The following is a 20,090-nucleotide window of genomic DNA, read 5'->3' as shown; positions in this document are numbered from 1 at the left end:
ATGTATTCATCTGCATCGGGTGTTCATTTCACCATACAGTATGCAGTGACCAAAGACAGTTATATTATAATAATTATGCACAATATTTCCAATCACAAAGGACAGCTATGTCAATGCAGGCCTGTTTTTAAGACAATGAAAAAACGTTTGTGCTGTTAGAAATGTTTGTCCATGTGATATCTGCCAGGTTCAGTTTTAAAGCTTGAAATGCAGCCTACCTCACTTAGGCACGTGCTGTAAATAGAGAGACGGAATATCAATTTGCTGGACCGGCTCATTGTGTTGCCATGGATACTGGGCCAAGAGGTTGTCATGATCATCCTCCATTTATGGTGTTGGTTTTAGAACTATGAGGTCAAGTGCTTCCCATTCAGGAAGGACAGCGTCATCTGTAAAGAGAGTGGCTGGGTCACAGGAAAGAGCTGCTCAAGGAACGCCCTGAGTTTGCAGAACAGATTATCAAAACTATTCCAATATATTAAATACAAAATATGTAAAATTCTATACTGTTACACCCCCAGTTGTGGAGGAAGTATGCCAATCCTTTACTTAAATAACAGTATTAATACCACACTGTAAATGCACTCTCATGCAAGGAAAACACCTCCATTGAACATTTTACTTTTAAAATATTAGTATGAAAGTATGAACAGGAAAATTATATTAAGGTTGAATTTACAGTTGTACTGACACTTTTACTGAAGGGCCTGTGTTCTCCAGTGTTGTGTCTCTACACATTGATGAAACACTAAACACCAGGCCTGAAAGAACCGGATCAGTTTGAACTTTTTAACGCCTGCTGGTGGCATTAACCAGGACTCCAGACCAAGTATGGAGTGTGGACTGGTTAGGAGCCAGTTCACATTCTGGTCATTTCAGGCCTCTGTGTATAAATTAACAAGGAGTGAAATAATACAATTTCCCCCATTAATACTAACAGTGTAACATGTTATTGAATTAGTGCAAAAACTGTTCACTGCTCACATAACCTGAGATTATGGTGACGTTAGTGCATGAAACTATAGTGACACACGTGATGTCCGCACACTAACTGCTTTCGCTGTGGTGCTTTCAGTCCAGTTTTAAGGTTCTTTTATTCAAGTATCTCCATGTTATGCTATACTTTATATTGTACTTTTTACTCCACTACAGTTACCTGACAGTTATAGTTAATCTGATGCAAATTAAATATACATTTTAATAGATTAAAATACCACTGTGTAAAATGGTTAACATGAGGTCCACCTTGATTAGCTAGAACGATAAAATGCTGCTCACATATTGATAGATCAGTAATAATAATAATAACAATATAATAATATATGACAATATAACACTCAACAAGGTCATTCTGCTTCATAATTACTTTTACGTCATGGATCTGAAAACCTCCATCATCTCCTTTGCTGTCTATTAAAAGTACCAGTCATGTATAAGGGGCAGTAAAACCCCTTATACAAGCACAGTATTCATTACTCTATATAAAAAGGGCCACGGTTATGGAAATATGTCCGTAAAGAAAAGCACACTCAGTATTTTGATCAAAACTAAAACATCAAAGTGCATGATCTTTATTTGATATACTGTGAAGTGCCATCCAGGCGGCACAAAATGGCAGCAAAACAATGAATGTATAAGGCGTTTTTTAATTTTTTTTATTACTAACAACGAAATGACTTTGACTCAATTTTGGCAATTCTGCCAGCACATAAAGAGGAACACCTGCAAAAGATAAAAGATAGCATTTCTAAAAAGATGAACCAGTCTGTTAAGTCTTTTTTCATTCAAATTTGGATAATAAAAATGTAATCATAAATACTAAATAGTGGAATTTATTAATTGTAAAATGTTATCTACCTGTTTTTTTTTCCTTCACCATAATTTTTCTAGAGTTTCAGTGTACACATATTAAACATAATTATATGTATATTATGTAATTGTGTACAGTAGCATTTATTCATTAAAATATTTCTCAAAAACAACATCCATCGTGTGCTTTCGCCCTAGATCCACCTCTACGTCTCCAGAGCTACTGCAGGTTCCCTGCCGCTGTAATCTGATGCTGCTTCGTCTTGGTTTTGCACTCGAGTCACATGTTTCTGACACCACGACAAGGCTAGGTAGTAATTATCTGCTGTGTGGTGGTTGCTCAAGTGAACAGCAGACATTAGGTGTCTATTTTTCATATGTGGTCTGTTGCTTTGACCACACCATCAGGCTGGGCTTCGCTGGAGAGTTATTGAGCGTAATGCATCAGATTCCCAGGCTTATGTCTCCCTCTAGGGGAAAGATTGCAACACATTCACTCAGCCTCTGGCCCATAAGCCTCAATGCTTTCTCCTAGTTGTATAAAGAGGGGCCGCTTACCCATCCTCAACCATTCCGTATCATCTTTGGCTTTGCAGAAGTTAAGTCTCAGGTCTGAAAGCAGCAAGTCTCACATACAGTAGACGAGAGGGCATCTACTGCACAGTACACACAGGTTCATGCAGAGTATGTGTGTGTGCGGGAAAGCCCTACGCCCAGTGAACCTGAGCTCCTGCCTTCGAGTGCCGCTTGGCCTCCCTGAGGGAGAAGGCCTCTTGCTCCTCGCTTATCTCGTTCAGCCTCTTCTCATCCAGAAACACCACCAGAGAGTCCCTCATGTCCACCACGTCGATCATCTGTTGGAGGACCCGATCTTCTTCTGCCTGCTGCTCCGATGTCTTGTCTGCCAGACAAAACACATATGCACATGTTAACGTGGCTACAATCCATATCTTTATGATGTGAAAGGAGTCGCTCTTAGTGGAGACCCTACAGATAATGATCACTTGGATCTGCAGCTCCCCTCAGCTTCACAGAGCTTTATAGTGAGTTCAGTGTTGAGCGTAATGAACGACTGATTTAGTTCACCCTGTTTCCAGAGAAAAGGCTCTAAAACCACACTGTGACTAGCTGTTGAACAAGGAGGAGCATCTAGCAGCCAGAGAGACAGATATTAGTCTCACGAGTTGGTAGAGACCAAAAACAGAGTGAGAAGAAAGTGAATATTAGACTTTTATTCATCCGGTGGACAGAAACACAAATTAATGATAATATTGGTGTAAACAAACTGCTTGTTTCTGTAGGGATGAATCAATTACTGTTTTTTTATTTGCATCAAAGTTCAGCCGATATACTAAAACAAAATATATGGGTTGGGTGAAGGGGGCCACATTGCCAAAGCATGTTCTTATTAGAAAAGAAAAATATGCAATGATTATCTCAATACTTTGGGCTTAACACAACTAGCACTGGGCTCGCTCTCTTCCAACTGCGTCAAAATCAATGGGACTATTTAAGAAGCCCACCAAAGTACACACCATTCAGTTCCATGTATTTCCTTAGCTCCAACTCCAACATGCTCTGCTTGTCCTCGAGTTCCAGCTGACGAGACCTGAAAGAAACACAAACATCCTGCTGTAGCTGCAGGTCACCATAAGGCTGTATGACAAATGGAGTCTGACTGTAAACTACATTGGCTGCCGCCAAGGTGAGCATCAACAGTAACCACAGTGTTTTGATGTGGCAATGCGTCACTTCTACTTTGCACAAAAGCCGTGTTGTATTCCACCGTGACAACTCGGGCTTCTAGTGGGCGGCGTCACAGTTTTTATTTGCAAGGTGTACACTCACGCCACCATGAGGTCGGACTCCTCGGACACCAACGCGTTCTTCTCATGGACGAGCTGGATCCAATTCTCAATCATTTCCGGAGAGCCGTTGCTGCCTAGAAGGTGGAACAATACAGTGTCAGGGTGTCGGCATTTGAGGTTTGTTTGTAAAGTTGGAAAGAGGAGAGGAAGACAGGTTTTTATGGATATTCTAGATAAAGTGATGTGCTGCATGTGACACAGCAGCCATGCAAGTGAGGATTCTGGAGGTTGATCCGTGTGAATTCAGCTCACTTTTAACATTTTTACAGCAATATCCATGTATTTAGTACAGTATTTATAGTGCTCATAATATTCTGTTTTTTTAATGGAAATATTTATAATGAACTTAAAACATATTACCATTTGAAGAGCAAACATTCTCTACTTGTTTACTTATTTATGCATTTATAAAATCAACAGCGGCTCATTTGTGTTTTTGCTCCACTTCCTATTACCAGAAGAGAGAGGACTTAATTTAAGTCAGCATCCTTATTCCAGCATAAAACAACCACTTTTGGTTGCATGTAAACATTTGTGTGAAAATAATTTAACGGTTCTGGCTATTTTCTTCATGAAAAACTATATTGAAAACAAGAAGCCTGCTGTTAGCGCGTGGGTCTTACCAGCCTCTCCACGCAGCGTCCTCTCCAGCACTACACCCTTATCCTCCAAGTCCTTGAAGGTCACCTCAATCTCCTCCAGTCTCCTCTGGATGGACTGCGAACCAGACACGGGAAGAAATAAATCATTATTCGTTTATGATGGTATTAATTGACGCCACTTTTCTGCTACAATATATATATATATATATATATATATATATATATATATATATATATATATATATATATATATATATATATATATATACATACATACATACACACACACACACTATGATAATTGATCTAAATAGTAATTTGATCTAAATAGTAATTTGTGTCGTTAGTGGTGGACTACGCCATTCCCACGCCGGGTTCAAATTGCCTATCTAAGCATGAGAGATTCATAATGCATGTAATCCAGTTTTACTGCGTTTACTTTTATCTCACGGATATCAGCCTCAGTATTTACTTCTCCCACTTGTGGACTTATATTGTGAAGAAGCCAGTGGAAACGTATTAATCACACTAAAAGTTAATCAAAAATGTGTCGACAAAACAAATCAGTCATTGTCAGGGTGTTTTTTATTTATTTATTTTACAGTGGATCCGTTTTAAATATTGATGGGAGTATAGGGACTAGAGGGAGCAGGCAAACAACGCTTTTAGATGAAGAGTTGCAGCCGACAAGGGAACCAACTGCTTTTACTCTACCCTGCTGTTGTGTTGACAACTACTTGCGCAGTGTGCAGCATGAAACCAGACCATGGTAGCTCATGATGTAAAGAGATATTGACTGACTTCTTTATTAAATCAACTTGTATTTATGACAAAGTAGCGACTGCACAAGGAGTGTTTGATTGCCCCAGAATAGGAATAGTGAAGCCTCTAGTATTAAACCACACTTGCTGTTACCACAGGTGTCACCAAAATCAACAAATATTAAAAACTAATTGATACACTTTACCTCACACCACAAATTCATGTATATTCATACACAAGTGAATTGCTTCCGTGAGTAAAAGTTGGAGCAGCCACAGAACAATAAAACATAGATGAGCTGCGAGTACTGCAACACTGTGAGAGACACTGACCTGGGCTTTGCGCAATCGCTGTAATTCGCTCATCTTGGCCCGCCGCTCGAGTGTCCTCATCTTCATCAGCTCCATTTTCTCAGCCTCAACAGGGTCTGACGGCACCATCTGAAACTGAAGTCAAAGTGTCAGCATTGGAAGTCTACTGCAGTTTAAAATGCAGCAGGCTCACCATTGTATGAATATGAAAATATTAGTTCCATTCCTGTCCTTACTTTCGCATCAAATAAGTCAACATCATCTTGCGCAAACATCTCATCTTCTTCTTCATCGTCGTCTTCATCATCATCGCCACCCTCTTCTGAAGTGCTGTGTGCGTGTCTGAATGTTGTTTCTGTCGTACAAATTCAAGAAAGATGTTGTGACAAGTGTTACACAACAAAGTTTTTTTCCCCCCCTCCTTTCTGCTCCTGCAACCAGCATTCTTTTACTCCACCAAAGATCAAAGAGAATGAGTCCTTACTTACCCACTCTCCCTGGCTGATTAATGAGGACACTGAGCCGGGTGTCTCTGCTGATTCTCGGAGAAGAGAGATTCCAGGGGGAAAACTTGGATCGTACCCTGGTCTGCCCACTTGGCATCTCTTTTCTCCTGAAGCAGCGTCGATTCCTCTTCTCCCGGATGTGACCTGCGGTGCTCCCACTCCAGTAGCCCTCCTCCTCTTGCCCATCCAGTCCCTCAGGTTTAGGAGGGCTTGGACCTCCTGCGGTTGCAGAGGAAGAGGAGCATGAGGAGGATCCACCGGGGGTCTCTGAGTCAGAGTCCGCGCTGAGGCTCTGAAGGTTCACTAGTTGGCTTTTCTCCTCATTGGTCAGCTGAAGCTTTCGGAGTGATTGCTTAGGACGGGAGTCTGGTGCTGCTGTGGAGATCTCTTTTGTAGGGGTTGGAGATGAACGTTGTTCTGGTGTCGAGGGGTTAAAAAGGTGGATTGAGCGAGGTTTTGCTATTGGAGGAGAGGGCTGAGGGCTGGGTGTGGTCTGCTGAGAGAGGCGGGGCTTTGGCACAGGATAGGACACGGTCTCCTCCTCAGTGGGTGCTGCCACCTCAGTTTTAGATGGAGGATGTATGGGAGTTTTTGATGGGTGTGGTTGTTGGGAATCCTCTTTGGATTCAAGTACATGGTGGTCCTGTCCTTCAGGTGTATGTGACTGTGAGTGAGCACAGGGACCAGAGTCCAGAATATGCTCAAACTCCTCATCTGATGGAGATGGTGTATAATCCTCAGTGGAAAGCCTGTTCTCCTCATTTGTTCCTTCGCCATCCTGAATACAGAAAAAAAAGGCAACGAAAGAGCACAAATTCCTGTTTAATATGTTTTGTTCCTCAGACTACAGTTGTTCAGACATCCTCAGTAGTTGTGCGTAACTGCTCCGAACGAGTTTGATGACATCGGAGCAGGCACCAGAAGGATGATATATCATGCAACAGAAGATTGTGTAACATGAGCATCACGAACAGAGGGAGTCAACAGGGAGTCCCGAGCAGCAAGCCGCCAGAATGGTTAACATCTGCGCTGTTCAGTGACCCACCTTAGACAACGTTCCAGCCCCGTCTTCCAGCTCCAGTTCTTCAGAGTGCAGCTCACAGTAAAATCTCCCTGAGGGGACATCACAGACAAAAGCAATAAAAGCAGTTGAAAAGTCAGACAAGTGAATGTTTGACGTGCCAAAGGAGAAAAAGCCTGTTTATCGTAAATGATTTATATCCTTTCAGTCTAAATGGAAACCCCTTTAAAAAAAATAAATAAGGGGCCCTGGTGCAAATTACAGTATTACATTTTATAAATAAATAAATAAGTGATACTCCATTTAGCAATTAACATAGCTGTTTAAACCAGAAACACAAGTGCTTTATCCTGAGCACTACTAAGAATTACAACCATATTTTGAATATGTGTTGGGTTTTTGTGTCCCATTACCTCCTGTGAACACATGACAAATGAGGACAGTAAGTATTCACCTGTGGTCTGGTCAAAAGTGTATCCTCCCAGTCTGAGAGTGATGCCGCACCGATGGCAGGTGAAGCAGCTGCGATGGAAGAACTTGCCCTCAGCACTGATGCGCTCCAGCACATAGACCCTCTGAGCACAGAAGTAACACTCCTCACTGTTTCTCATCGACACACCAGCACCAGATTCAGGCTCAGGATCAAGAGCCGGATAAGGTGTCGGACTGAGCTCGGGGAACACAGGAGGCACCGCCGTCTGAGGGAAAAGGCAGAGTTAAATTCAGTGACGCCACACTGGCAAAGAAAAAATAATAATGATTACAGAAAGCTACACAACGCACACTGTCCTCATCTCCCATCCTCGTCTCTTTTTTTCTTTTCTCAGTCGCCAGCTTTTCCTGGAGAGGAAATAAGAACAACTATTGACTGATTATATTACCCGACGAACATTCAAACAAACATTCAAACCATTTTAATGAGCGTCTAGAAACCACATTCCTTGTTATAACAATTCTAACAATTTGTCCCTAAATAAAAACAGATGAATAGCGGATGCGAGTCACAGACAGCAAAAGAACACAGACTGAAGGCCCAGACGTGAACTCCAGCGTGTTTGAACATTTCTGGGTGCTGTGTAAACAGTGAACACACAGTCACAGTGGGCGTACCTTGCGCCTTTGCAGAGAGTTGTGCTTCAGCTTGGTCAGGAAAAAGACAGCCGACTGTGTCTGGGAGAGAGTCAGAGGCTTGGACGACGGCAGGAAGGCTGCAGGGTCTGTAGCCAACAGATACAAGAAAGAAAGAGAGGGACACACACCAAAATCAGTTTATCTCACTATAGCACTAGGCTGCACACCAAAAGACACCTGAGCCTTAGCGCTGGCCTACTTCCAGCTCTGCATATGGCAGCTTAAAATATTCTACTTGTGCCTTCTTAAATCTCTACAAGGTAAATCATTTTATGTCGATAGTCAGAAATATAAATAAGCCATCTAAATTGTATTTTCTGTAGCATCACAGCAGATGAATTCAACTTGTCAATCCACATGAAAAAAAAAAACTCTTCAGCTCCTGCCCTGACCACCTTTCATCATTCAGATAAGGTTACGGGAGAGTGACAGCTCCCTCTTGCCTGCACATCAGGCGGCGGATCCCAAGCAGAGCTGCATCACAGACACAGAGAGCGATTATCACACCCACTTCAGCTCATTCAGTGCCTCCTAACGGTGGGCTCACATTTACGCTGCACTAATCTGCCCATGCTGCAAAGCCTGTGAAAATACCTCCGTTGCAAAACAGCCAGGGGAAAGAACCTCCTTCAGTGCAGGAATATCCTCTTCAAGAGACGCTTGTCCCAGCAGAGCTGATGAGCCAGGTCCACACGGTGACTGTTTGCTCGGTCTGCTGCTGCTCGGCTGGCTTAGTGCAGGGGAACAGCACTACCAGTGGAGCTGGCTCTAAGCACAGCACTAGCCATTTAAGCCAAATGAATTCTGGGTAACAGGCTCTTAAAGAGACAGCGCTTTGTTTGCTTCTTAACGCCAAACACATTTCAGTGGAAAAGGCATCTGACCCTTTTAAGTTGATGCTAAAGCTGTGCAGTGTCTAAGAAACCAAGAGTGATGCTGCTGTCACCAAAAGCTAGCTTCAGAAATATATCATAACATTAATAGCATTTAAAACAACAGCTATTTATTTGGTGAGTTGCAAAGTGTTTTTTTTGGGCCTTTTTAATTATTAACCTTGAACTTTTACCTTTTGCTGGCACAGTGAAGGCCTTTTGGACTTGGGTGAGGTAGAGGACCATGGACAACTTGTCTATCTGATCACTTTTGGCTAAGTCACTGGCAGACATGACAAGCGGGATGCCCAGTTCCTTCTCTAAGACGCTGAAGGCCAGTTGGTGGTTGTAAACAGCACTGGACTCATCTAGGGAGGACATGTCGCTGTGTAGGAATTAGAAAAACTGGGATTAGTCTACAATATTCATTATAGACAGTCTTTTCCCATCAAAGATGACAATCACATGTAATGTGTTCAATGTAAATATTGAATACGAACTTCTTTCAAAGAGCTGCGTCGGAGTAACAAAATCAAACCAATAAATATAGCATCCTACAATTAGATGAATAATACGACTACTACAACTCACATGAGCCGAGGTCTGAAATGGTGTATCAGAGCACACAGAGCCAGCCCGGACCGCCAGGATTGGGAAAAATCATTTACATTCACATTTTGATAACCCGCGGTGTGTTTCTGACACCATCTCAACAACTCCTCAAAACCATTGACTGAATCTGAGGGGACAAACAAAGACAAATCGTCAGACAATGCTCTATAACCGCAGTGCAGGGGTTCCACAGTAATCAAAGTGTCTCTCTCCGACATGTAACGATGGTGTGAGTGAATGTTTGAGATGTCAATGTTGACCACAAAACGCGTCCTGCTTTACTCAACACAGCTGAATACAGCCATCGTACAGGCCTCGAGTGCATGCATGAAAAAAAGAGCAGCTGACCTTGACGCATGGGAAACAATTGGCTCTTCTGTTTCTTGATCGATGGATTGGATTTATCAACATCGTAGAGGTGCTGCACCTAAATGAAGTGACAGGTACATCAATACATTCAGACAAAATCAACTCAGAAGAAATTTGTAAAACTCACAATACAAAACAAAACAGCTATGGAGCAGTAACTCAAGCCAATACTTATTTCCATAGTATTAGAACAGAAAGCAAATTCTATTTTAGTAACATTACTTTGCTTTTATGAGACTGTCGGGCAAATAACACAATAATGGGTTGTGGCTGCTATTAATTGTGCATCCTTTGCCACCTCTGCTCAAGGTCCAATCTACAAATGATACTGGGCTCATGATATGATAGTAAACACAGCCATAAAGTGTTGCAGGTGAGTGTTACTTCTTTTGAGTCTGATTAAAATAATCTATGTGGCAAAGTACGAATGCACTTGAGAACAATGCATCGGTTGTGAGGGGTGAGATTCAGCCTCAGGAGAGGAATGTCACTTTCATGCAAACCTCTGGATGGCAATTAAGAGAGCGTAAAGGGAAAAATGTAAGGCCAAGATTTGCAAAATGAGGGAGAGGGAAGAAATGCTTTGTTTATATATAATAACCCCCCCCCCCCTTGGGGAGCTTTATTCATTTATTGCATCCTGTCACTGCTTTATCAACATTTTGAGTTTGAGCAGAGACCCCTGAAGAATTTCCCTGAAACTATGTGGCTATTAGCACTGATCTGTGTGAATCCGACTGTTTTTGCAATGAGGCTTATTTGCATTGAAAGGGGCAGATTTTGCACTAAATGTGTGCATATTACCCGATTTAAACACCACATACAAGTAGCACAGAGACACTACTTGCTTAGCAGCGCTGTTAGGGGTGTATTTGAGTTTCTGAGAAGACTAGTCTGGAATCTGCAGCCTTTACCTCCATGATGATTAAAGTGACGGATTAAAATCTCTGTTTAGTAAAGAAAGGGTAACAGTCCTGACCTGGTTGGCGTGGATAGATGAGAGGTTGGCTCTTGTGTACCGCGTTTTGGGGTTAATGCTGTAGACAGCGTAGTTTTTGCAGGTGTTTTCTGGTGTGGTCTGGGACAGGACCTGGTAGATACTTTCTCTGTACATTTGTGAAGAAACGAAAACTGAGTCATTTAGAGCCGAGCACAGCCGCCAAATCAATCACCAGATGGAGAGCAGATACAATTTAACAGGAAGAGTGTGATGAATAACTGGGTGAGTTTAGAGATCACCGTACACATTTCTGACTTCACACTAGATGAAAAATGACCATTGTTTATATGGTTGAAAATAACCAGCGAGTTTCTTCACACTTTAATGTGTATTCTTATCAGGTTTACCAAGGCAGACACCGTAGTCAGTATTCATAACTTTAGTAAAGTTGGCAGATTTTACAAGTTAACATGACTTCTGTCCTTATTGTCTAATTCTTGTCACATCAAGGAATCATGCTGAACATCACACTAATCATCTGAGGATGGGGAGTGTTGCTGACGAGGAGCTACACAGGTATACTAATGAATGTTGGCACACTATTTTACAATCTATTTACAGAACTTTCAGTGCTATCCATTTATTTTCAAATGTCCAAATCCTTTTTTTTGTTGTTAGGGTTACAACTAAAACTAAATATCAAACTAATAGTACCTCTTTTGTTTACTGTGTGTCTGAGAAACAAAAAATAACACTTTGTTAAATTAGCAAACATAAATATGGCAAGGTAGAAACAGGAAGTAGTTGCATCATGCACTTGTCTGTATTTTTTGCTGCTAAGTAGTTCTAAGAAACTGGCTCACCGCTCAGCTAGGACCTTGAGATGTGGGACCCCCATGCCCCAGCTCCTCACCATCCACGCTGTGTCAAAAGAAGCTAGAAACCCACGGGCAATACCTGTGCCCAGGGGCCAGAAAGGCTGCAGAGAACAGAGCATAATAACTCATTGTAGCACATTAACGTCATCATACAGTCGACAGCATGTCATGTATAAAAGATGAGACAGACAAAAGAAACAGCTGCCCAGATTTTCATGCAAACTCTCTCAATATCTTTATGTAAACACTAAGATTTCATGGCTACACAATGTCAGGATGTAGTTAGTCACAGTGGAAATTTAGGCTAAACACGAACATCAGACAGCAAAAACACAATTAAATGAAAATGCTCACATGCTGATGTTTCTCAAATATAATGTTCCCATGTTTACCATCTTAGTTAGCATAGTAGCATGCTAACATTTGCTAATTAGTAAGTACAGCTGAAGCTGATGGGAATGTCAACAGTTTTGCAGGTATTTGGTCATAAACTAAAGTAAAGGACACATTTGATAAGAATGTAGGACAGGCATATATAGGCATTATGCTTATGCCTATGTATTTTCAGTCATATTGTATACTAGATTTTATGTAGGCTATATTTATTGTATTGTAAATAAAAGGTCTTGACCTGATGTATAGCTCGACTCAAACACGAGAATCTCCAAAGTCATTAAGGGGACATGAATGTCAGTCCAAAATTTCATGGCAGTCTTTTTACTCAAATGCAAACCTCATGGTGGCAGAAGAAAAAAGTCAGTCATCTGACAAGCTGTCTGGCAAATGTTACGATATTTCAGTGAAACATTTGACCTGCTTGTGGCGCTCAGGGATTCATCCTCTGGGGACCATGAATGCATGCATTATTGCTAACCCATCCATGGAAATATTTCAGTCTAGGTCAAAGTGGTTGACTGATCCCTTGAGCCGCGCCGCCAGTGTAGCTAAAAATGCCAAGTAGGGTAAATGTGCACCAAACCCATAAACATGTTATTCCCTACCTCCACCAGGCAATCTCCAACAAGACCCATCAACAATTTCTTCCCCCCCCTCTCCCTGACCAGAGAAGCATTCTCAGCACGGTGCATGCAGGTAAAGTCGAACATGGCCACGTCTGGCTGGCCGGCATGGTTCTTAGCAAACTGGAGGTCAGGCAGTTTGCCACCAGTGGAGAAGGTGGCAGCATCATGGGCATAGCGGCACAAAGCCTCCTGATCCACGTTTGCAGGAGCCAGCAGCTCCTCTGCGTCGCTGTAGTCCTGTGGAGACGGAGTGACAGGTGCAATCTGATGAGTCACTGCATCTTGTTAGGATTCTGAGTGACACTTCTAATATTTAGTTTACAGCTTTAACTAATGGGCCAGGCTGCAGAGAAAGAGGGGATGATTGACAGTGTATCTCTTCACACTGGATATTTGGTTTGTTTCGCAGAATCTCACGTTTTCTTGGTAATGGATGTGTTGTACTCACCCGTTTAATGACCCCCATCTTCAACAAGCTCTTCTTCTTGGCAGTCATGACAAAGTAGTGGGTGTCATCTTTGTAGTAGACAATATTCTCCAAATCAATACCTGGAATGGAAAATGGTGAGTCATAAAAAGAGAGCAAGACCAGCGCAAGAGCGTTGGAGAATCAGGAGGGCTGACTTCAAGAACATTGGTTATTTGAGAGGAGATTAGTATTTTCTACTAGTTTTCTTGGTCAGTCAATTTAAAAACTCATACAATTGGGTGCTATGAGGGTTATAAGGCGTCACATAATTCCTGTAAGGTTGGTTCAAAAGTTGGTCAGTTTACAGCGCTGTCACAGGAAATTAACTGAAGATTGGAACACAGATTAAAAGCCACGCTGCCCTTTTCACACTCCACATTGAACCCGACAGTGTGAACATTCATTTCATGCCTTGAGGGTCTCGTTCAGCAAGGCACAACAGCAGAACAATTTAATGACAATAAGAGTGCTGATATTCTTATTAGAAATGTTGCGGCTCAGTGACTCTCGTAATTCCTGTTCTCACGGAAGTGCAAGCCGTGGTATAAAATTTGTTCATATGAAGCAACTGATTTCCTCTTTTCTTGCTTCAATTGTTTTAACAGTTTACTGAAATGGAGCACACAGTTGCCACACTGCAAATAAAGATGTCCTCTTATTTTCCACCCAGCTGAACGCGACTGTAGATGTCATATGGATTCCTACCCGTCTCAGTGAGCAGCTCTTGGAAGAACTTCTGGTTATAGATGCGGGCCACACCGCTGATCTCTGCTACATGGGCCTCTGCGGCCGTGTGTCTGTTGATGAAGTTGGTTGTGATGCCGATAGCCAGCTTGCCTCTCAGCTCCTTATGCTTAAAACCTGATAGTTTGGGAGAGACGAAAAGAGGACACTGGGCTGATGAAAGCTCACTCATTGAATACAGCTGTTGGAGGACGTTTGTGACCGTGTGTAACCACCAGCCCTCGCAAAATGTCAAACTGCGGCTGTTGGTGCAGAAGTGATTGAACAGAAGTGATTGAAGAGTAGGTGTGTGTGTGTTTTTCTCACCATCAGGAACAAACCTGCCTCCTCCAGCAGAGATGAAGACGTCAAACTGGAAGGTAGCAGCAGGATGAGACCCTGGCTGCAGCTTGGCCGTCCAACCTATAAGTAACACAACTGATGATGGTGGACTGAGAAAACATTAGCAGGCGGAGTGACTGCTGGTTGGCAAATGTACGTACCGTTTTCTCCCGAGGGCTCAATCAAGTTCTGAAACTCCACTCCGGTGTGCACCTCCACCCCGAGGAGAAGTGACACTTTCAATAGAACCAACTGCAGCTGACGGATGCCTAAAAATATACATGGATATTTCATTAGAAATGTTTGTGTGAGATATGCAAGATACTAAATACAGTGAGTCATGCAAACAGAAATATATTGGGAGCTAGGGCTGTAATAAATAATTATTTCTAATACTGAGTAATCAACACCTCCATTAATTATTGCTAGACTGTGTCAGAAAATAGAGAAAAATGTTTTCCCGGAGCCACATGTGATGCCTATAAATTTGCTTCTTGAACAGTGAAGCCTAAATGTTGGTTGATAATTTACCTAAATTATTGAATAATTAGTGGCAGTGTAACTTAATTTTTGTTTTTCTTATGATGATCCCTGGGAGCTTTGCAAAACAACCCCAGGCCTGAGCCACAGTCCAGGACAGTCACTTAAGCAGTCATCCGTCACTCACTGATGTGATCCAGCGACCCGGTGCAGAATTTGCCATAGAACTTCTTGGCTCCGAGCCCGCGGAGATCATAAATGGTGAAGGGCCACAGGTGGAGAACATTGTTCCTGGAGAAGCTCTCCCTCTTCTCCAACACCACCACCTGAGCCCCCAGCAGGGACAGTTCAATGGCCGTTCTCAGCCCACATGGCCCAGCACCCAACACAAGACACTGAGAGAGAGAGAGAGAGAGAGAGAGAGAGACAAAAGGTCAGCATGGGTGATATGATGCCAAATGAAATTAGGTCAAAGTCCTGTGACATTGTGTGTGTCACAGTAAAACAAATTATGTAGTTCTCTCATTTAGCCAGTCAGTACCGGTATATACTTTTTAAAATAGCTTGAAAGGACCATTGACAAGGTTTAAATCTTATTAGCAACAAGTCCCCAAAAAGTCAGCATGATAACGGTTTGAATAGTTTTAGTTCAGCTAAAACTACAAAACATATTATCTATAGTTGTGAATATTTACATATTCTACCAATATATAAATAAAATATTTGGATGAGATAATTATCTAATATTAGAGCTTTTCAGTGTTTTCCCCAAAACTCAGAAAAACAGCATTTCAATTGTGGGATGATGATCCGTGGTGGGTAAATTATGTTGTCACAAGAGAAATTAATAAATAATGTATACAACTGAACAATAAAACCAAAACAAAAGGAACGACCAAACAAAACAGAATCTGATTCAGTGCCAGTGTAGTGTATGTCTCCTCAGCGTGGAAATAAAAATGTTTATCAATATAAAATATCATTCGGCCAAAAAAGCCAGCCACATCCTTTTAAAATACAGAAAGACAAAGAGAGTTTCTCGTTGCCACTACCTTGTTTTTGGTGGAGGCTTTTCCTTGCTTGTAATCTGGGTGGGATGCCCTTTTGTCCAGCTTGGTCCACAGGGCTTTGGCCTTCCAGTAGTTTAGTCTTTCCTTTAATTTGATGTAGAAACTCCTGAAATCCCGAGGATCGATGTCCAGTTGCCTGCAGAGTGCAGCGAAGTGGTTCTTCACATCCTTACAACTCTGGGCTTGGACGAAGAGGTCAAATGTAGCATGTGAGGGGTCGACAGAGTCCTTGCTCGCCATAGTGGAAGATGACGGTCACTGGGTCTGTTGGTTAACTGTGAAAGAGGAGGTTATAGCAGAACTATTTAGAACTTCATGCCTGTAGATAACTGGGTCGAGGGGATAGGATTACTGTAAATGATCAAAGGGTTACAAAGTCCTTGATTTATAGAGTCTTCGGCCTTCTGTGCTATTGCAAGTCTCCTCCTCATGTTCTCCTAAATATAGTCCAGATGTTTAAATGTGTAGGGCTTCCTTGTCACCTAGTACACAGAGTCATGACTAACTTCCTCAATGTGTTTTCTGCAGCTCACTACATCTTTCTTTTTTTACGACTGCCCTGCTGCAAACAGCCCGCCCACAGCTGATGCCTCATTCTCACATGCTGCCTCAGGAGGTGTGCCTGTCTTCAATTTCAGTATGCAAGAGTTTACTGGAAACACATGGCTAAAACACATAGTGAATGTGTAACTTGTTCCATATGGCTGGACTGGAATGACTGTCGAGTATCACCTCAACCAAACAAGAACAACTAGATGTGACACAATTAAAATTGATGTCCCATATTAATAAGAATGACCCGCTGTTGATAAATATCGCACTATGGCAAGTATTCAGCGCAATGAAACACCAGGTATTGTTTTAGACAAAACTAACACAAGAAGGGCTACAACTGATAATTATTTTTCATGGATTAATCTGCAAAACATCTTCTCAATCAACTGATTAATGGTGTGGTCTATAAAACATCAAACAACAGTGATCACAATTTTTGTTCAGCCCCAGCTGATATCTTCAAATGTCTTGCTTCGTCCGACTAACAGTCCAAAGGACAAATAAATTAAATGCACTGTTATGTAAGACAAGGAAAGGCAGCACATTCTCACATTTGAGAACCTGGAACCAGCAGTGGATTGAGTAATTTAATTTTTTTTTTACATTTCCCGTCGATTGACTAATCATTGCAGCTGTAAACAAAGGTGTAAAATAAAAACTCAAGTAGTAGATTCTTAATTACGATTTGCCTGGCAAAAAAACTGGTTATGTTAATATCACCATTAGCAACATTTGTAAAACTTAGGACATTTCTTACTATGAGAAACATTTGGGATACAATACGAGCTCACAATCCATCCGTCAACATTTACTCAAGGGGAGTTATTTTCAGAAACTACTGGCGCCACAGGCAGCACCGTTTAAAGCACCGTTCTCACAGGACACATCTACCACATCTCAATGCGCTTCTTAGCAGCGACATGAAATGCAGATGTACTTCACATTTTAAGTACATCTGCATTTCATGTCGCTGCTGACATTTCCTGTAAAACTCATGCATCACTTCCTGTTGATAAACTCACCGCCGCTCCCTCCTCCTACTAAATCTGCAGCTCCTGCCTTCCACCTGAGACACAACACAGTCTGTATAATTACCGGCACAGACCGCTGCATGCGTGTGCATGACCGTGCTCGAGTGTGAACCTGATGGAAACTGCATTGAAGCTGCCACTAAGGCCAACATTCTTCACTCACATTTCTTAACTGTGGTCTTTACTCACTGTAAAAGAACATCTTGATGACACGCTTTAAAACAAATATGGACAAGAAGCTAAAACTCTTCCTGTTCATTACAGCCTTCCACTGTGTTGCATATGGATCCAATTACTCAAACAAGTTACGACCTACAATAAAGCCAAAGACAAACAATTATGGAGCCTCCATGGAGACCCAAATGATACTGAGCTAACACAAAGGGTTTAACATGAAAGCATAGCTGAGGTGCAACCAGAATGTATCATGATGAGCATCCAAAGGCATTTAAATGTTTGATTTTTGAAGGATAATCATATTCTAAAATCAATAAACATCTCATCTTCCGTTTCCCTATACATGAAGTGCAATGTGGACATATGTAAATAAGCTCCCTGACAAGTTACCTTCGGTCTGAAGTTATTAATCAAGATTGCATCAGTTAAAGTCTCTTAACGGGCTACAAATGGAGCCAGTGTTCTGCCAGAACAAAAACATTTAGCAGGAATAAAACCGCCTGTGAAGACAAGACAACCTGTCAACACTAAAAATAACTCAAGATGCTCGTCTTTTATCTAATTCTCATGGAGGCTGCTGTATTTTTACTCCGTTCTGATGCTCCCGTGCACTTTTTTAAAGCTATTTAGAACAGGAAATATAGCAGAAACATAAAAGCTTAAACTACTTCCCCCGTGGTTAAAAAAACAACAAAGAAACACCCCTTTTGAGGCTCCTAAATATAGTTTGCAAATGGTCATACTGAATGAAGAGTCATCTGTGGCAAAGGTTAACACACACACACACACACACACACACACACACACACACACACACACACAGTCATCATCTGACTTGTGTTAAGCAGTTCTAGAGAAGAGACGAGTTTTAGCAGGAAATCTGTGAACAAGACGAGGCAGAAGCATGATTTAAAAAAAGGTGAATTGACCCAATTTTATTCGAAGCCATTGGATTGGATTGACCCACCTCATTACATGTGTAAGCTCTGCTCAGTGCGTCTGGCAGCGCAGTGTGAATCAGGATGTTGGATCAAACACTGATCTCCAGCCTAGCAGGTTTTGGAGAGGAGACACACAGACACAGACACAGAGAGAGAGAGAGAGAGAGAGAGAGAGAGAGAGAGAGAGAGAGAGAGAGAGGAGAGAGAATAATGAGAGGGATGGAGAGAGGAGATGAAAGAAAACAAACATATTCCATTTACTGCATTAATCTGGCTCGTAGTGTAGTGAGACATTAAAAACATAACCCTTTTAAAAGTAAGACCTCACACTGATAGGAAGCCGATACATGAACAGGAAGGTGTGGCAATGAATGATTAGGTTGCAGTCACAACATGTTACCCAGTGCGAGCAGCCACGTTTAAAAGAATGCTTTGAGAGATGACGCATAGGCAGAACATATGATTTAACTACTTATTCGACGCGTATTTACATTAAATAAACCGATGGAGTCTATGAACGTCACCAGAAAGTACTAGCACACGAAACCCAACCGGCAAACGTTACAATTTAGCAAGATATAACTTAACAACAAAAATCGTCCCGCACACTGAAAACAAAAGAACGAAACACCGAATATTTTCTTACAAGTCAAATATGAGCAGTGTCGGGTCATGAAAGTCGTCCAGAAGTTACATTAGCAGTGTAGAAGTACCGGGCACATCGTTGAAACGGTATCCAAGCTGTCGTTTCTCTGTTTGTTTGCTTTTTCTGTGTGGTTGAAGGTAATAATAAGAGCGCGCGCTCACCTGCGCCTCGCGCTCATGCTGCACGAATGCAGCCTCTTCCGGGACTTTCTGGTAAACGTTACGGACACAGCGGCACGTGACGACCGGGTGGGGAGGCTTTTAAGGTGTTATGGCTATCCTGAGGGCATCGTGAACGAATGAGGGATACAATGGAATAATACATCTTCTTCAAATATGATATCAATAACAATGATAATGCACTTTTTTTACACTCCAGCGGTGGAGAGTAATGTACCTTACATTTACTTAACATGTTGAACTAGAGTCTAGTTCAACTAGAGTCTAGTTCAACATGTTTACATTAGGGTGTTGTCTAGTTACTAGACAACACCCTAATGTGTTGTTGACATTGGCTTCATGTGTAAAAGACTATATGTGTGTTTAATACAACAACACATATGAAACTCTGATAGACTCAAATCATTACTGCTATTCCATGTGATGTGCTCTCATCTGTTGAATGGATATACATATAAGTAAAGTTTAAAATAAGTAAAGTTGAGCTGTTTGAATGCAAGGTTTCCAGGACCCCAAACACAACAGTCGGAATAAACAGTGTTGAGGTACAAACAGCATAAACATGCTGATTATATGTTAATGAATCAGTAATAATAATCAAATATCATGTCTGATAGGGGCCCTGCATAATGAGTACGTCTATTTTTTAAATCTGAAATGTATTTAGCTATTAATACTTAGTGGAATTTCCAATTTTTGTTTTAGTAAATTATTTTAATACCTCGCCCGGCACTGCATTACATTACAGTATGCCTCATGATTTACAAACACAAG

At 41.6% G+C, this 20,090-nt stretch overlaps 1 protein-coding gene across 3 annotated transcripts; it reads right to left on the bottom strand.

The window, feature by feature from the left end:
• Positions 1-1,555: 1,555 nt before the first annotated feature.
• mical1 (microtubule associated monooxygenase, calponin and LIM domain containing 1) lies at positions 1,556-19,407 on the bottom strand. Of its 3 annotated transcripts, none has more exons than XM_034536450.1 (25): positions 19,299-19,407; positions 18,518-18,599; positions 15,770-16,062; positions 14,905-15,112; positions 14,399-14,506; positions 14,223-14,318; positions 13,878-14,033; positions 13,152-13,252; positions 12,683-12,940; positions 11,667-11,782; positions 10,843-10,969; positions 9,843-9,921; positions 9,474-9,621; positions 9,077-9,267; positions 7,990-8,096; positions 7,663-7,719; positions 7,334-7,577; positions 6,904-6,971; positions 5,841-6,636; positions 5,589-5,707; positions 5,374-5,487; positions 4,301-4,394; positions 3,658-3,751; positions 3,345-3,418; positions 1,556-2,710 (listed from the first exon to the last, which is right to left on the bottom strand). In XM_034536450.1, the coding sequence occupies exons 3-25, from the start codon at positions 16,025-16,027 to the stop codon at positions 2,517-2,519; spliced, it is 3,807 nt and encodes a 1,268-aa protein (XP_034392341.1). In that variant the 5' UTR covers positions 16,028-16,062; positions 18,518-18,599; positions 19,299-19,407; the 3' UTR covers positions 1,556-2,516. The 3 variants fall into 3 exon arrangements, with proteins under 3 accessions (XP_034392341.1, XP_034392340.1, XP_034392342.1); XM_034536449.1 differs by having other exon boundaries at positions 19,138-19,351; XM_034536451.1 differs by having other exon boundaries at positions 19,205-19,351.
• Between the last annotated feature and the right edge of the window lie 683 nt (positions 19,408-20,090).

The sequence above is a fragment of the Cyclopterus lumpus genome, chromosome 7, assembly GCF_009769545.1.
Source record: "Cyclopterus lumpus isolate fCycLum1 chromosome 7, fCycLum1.pri, whole genome shotgun sequence".
Lineage (NCBI taxonomy): Eukaryota > Metazoa > Chordata > Actinopteri > Perciformes > Cyclopteridae > Cyclopterus > Cyclopterus lumpus.
The sequence above is the reverse complement of the archived record's forward strand: the minus strand, read 5'-3'. Positions and strand labels throughout refer to the sequence as shown.

What these genes read in the sequence shown, in the direction of transcription:
- mical1 (XM_034536450.1), bottom strand. Translation starts at nt 16,027, where the DNA reads ATGGCGAGCAAGGACTCTGTCGACCCCTCACATGCTACATTTGACCTC. An exon ending in CATCTATCCACGCCAACCAG is followed by an intron (nt 9,922 to 10,842) that starts GTCAGGACTGTT and finishes CACTTCATTTAG; the next exon opens with GTGCAGCACCTCTACGATGT. An exon ending in GGGCTGGAACGTTGTCTAAG is followed by an intron (nt 6,637 to 6,903) that starts GTGGGTCACTGA and finishes TTCTGTATTCAG; the next exon opens with GATGGCGAAGGAACAAATGA.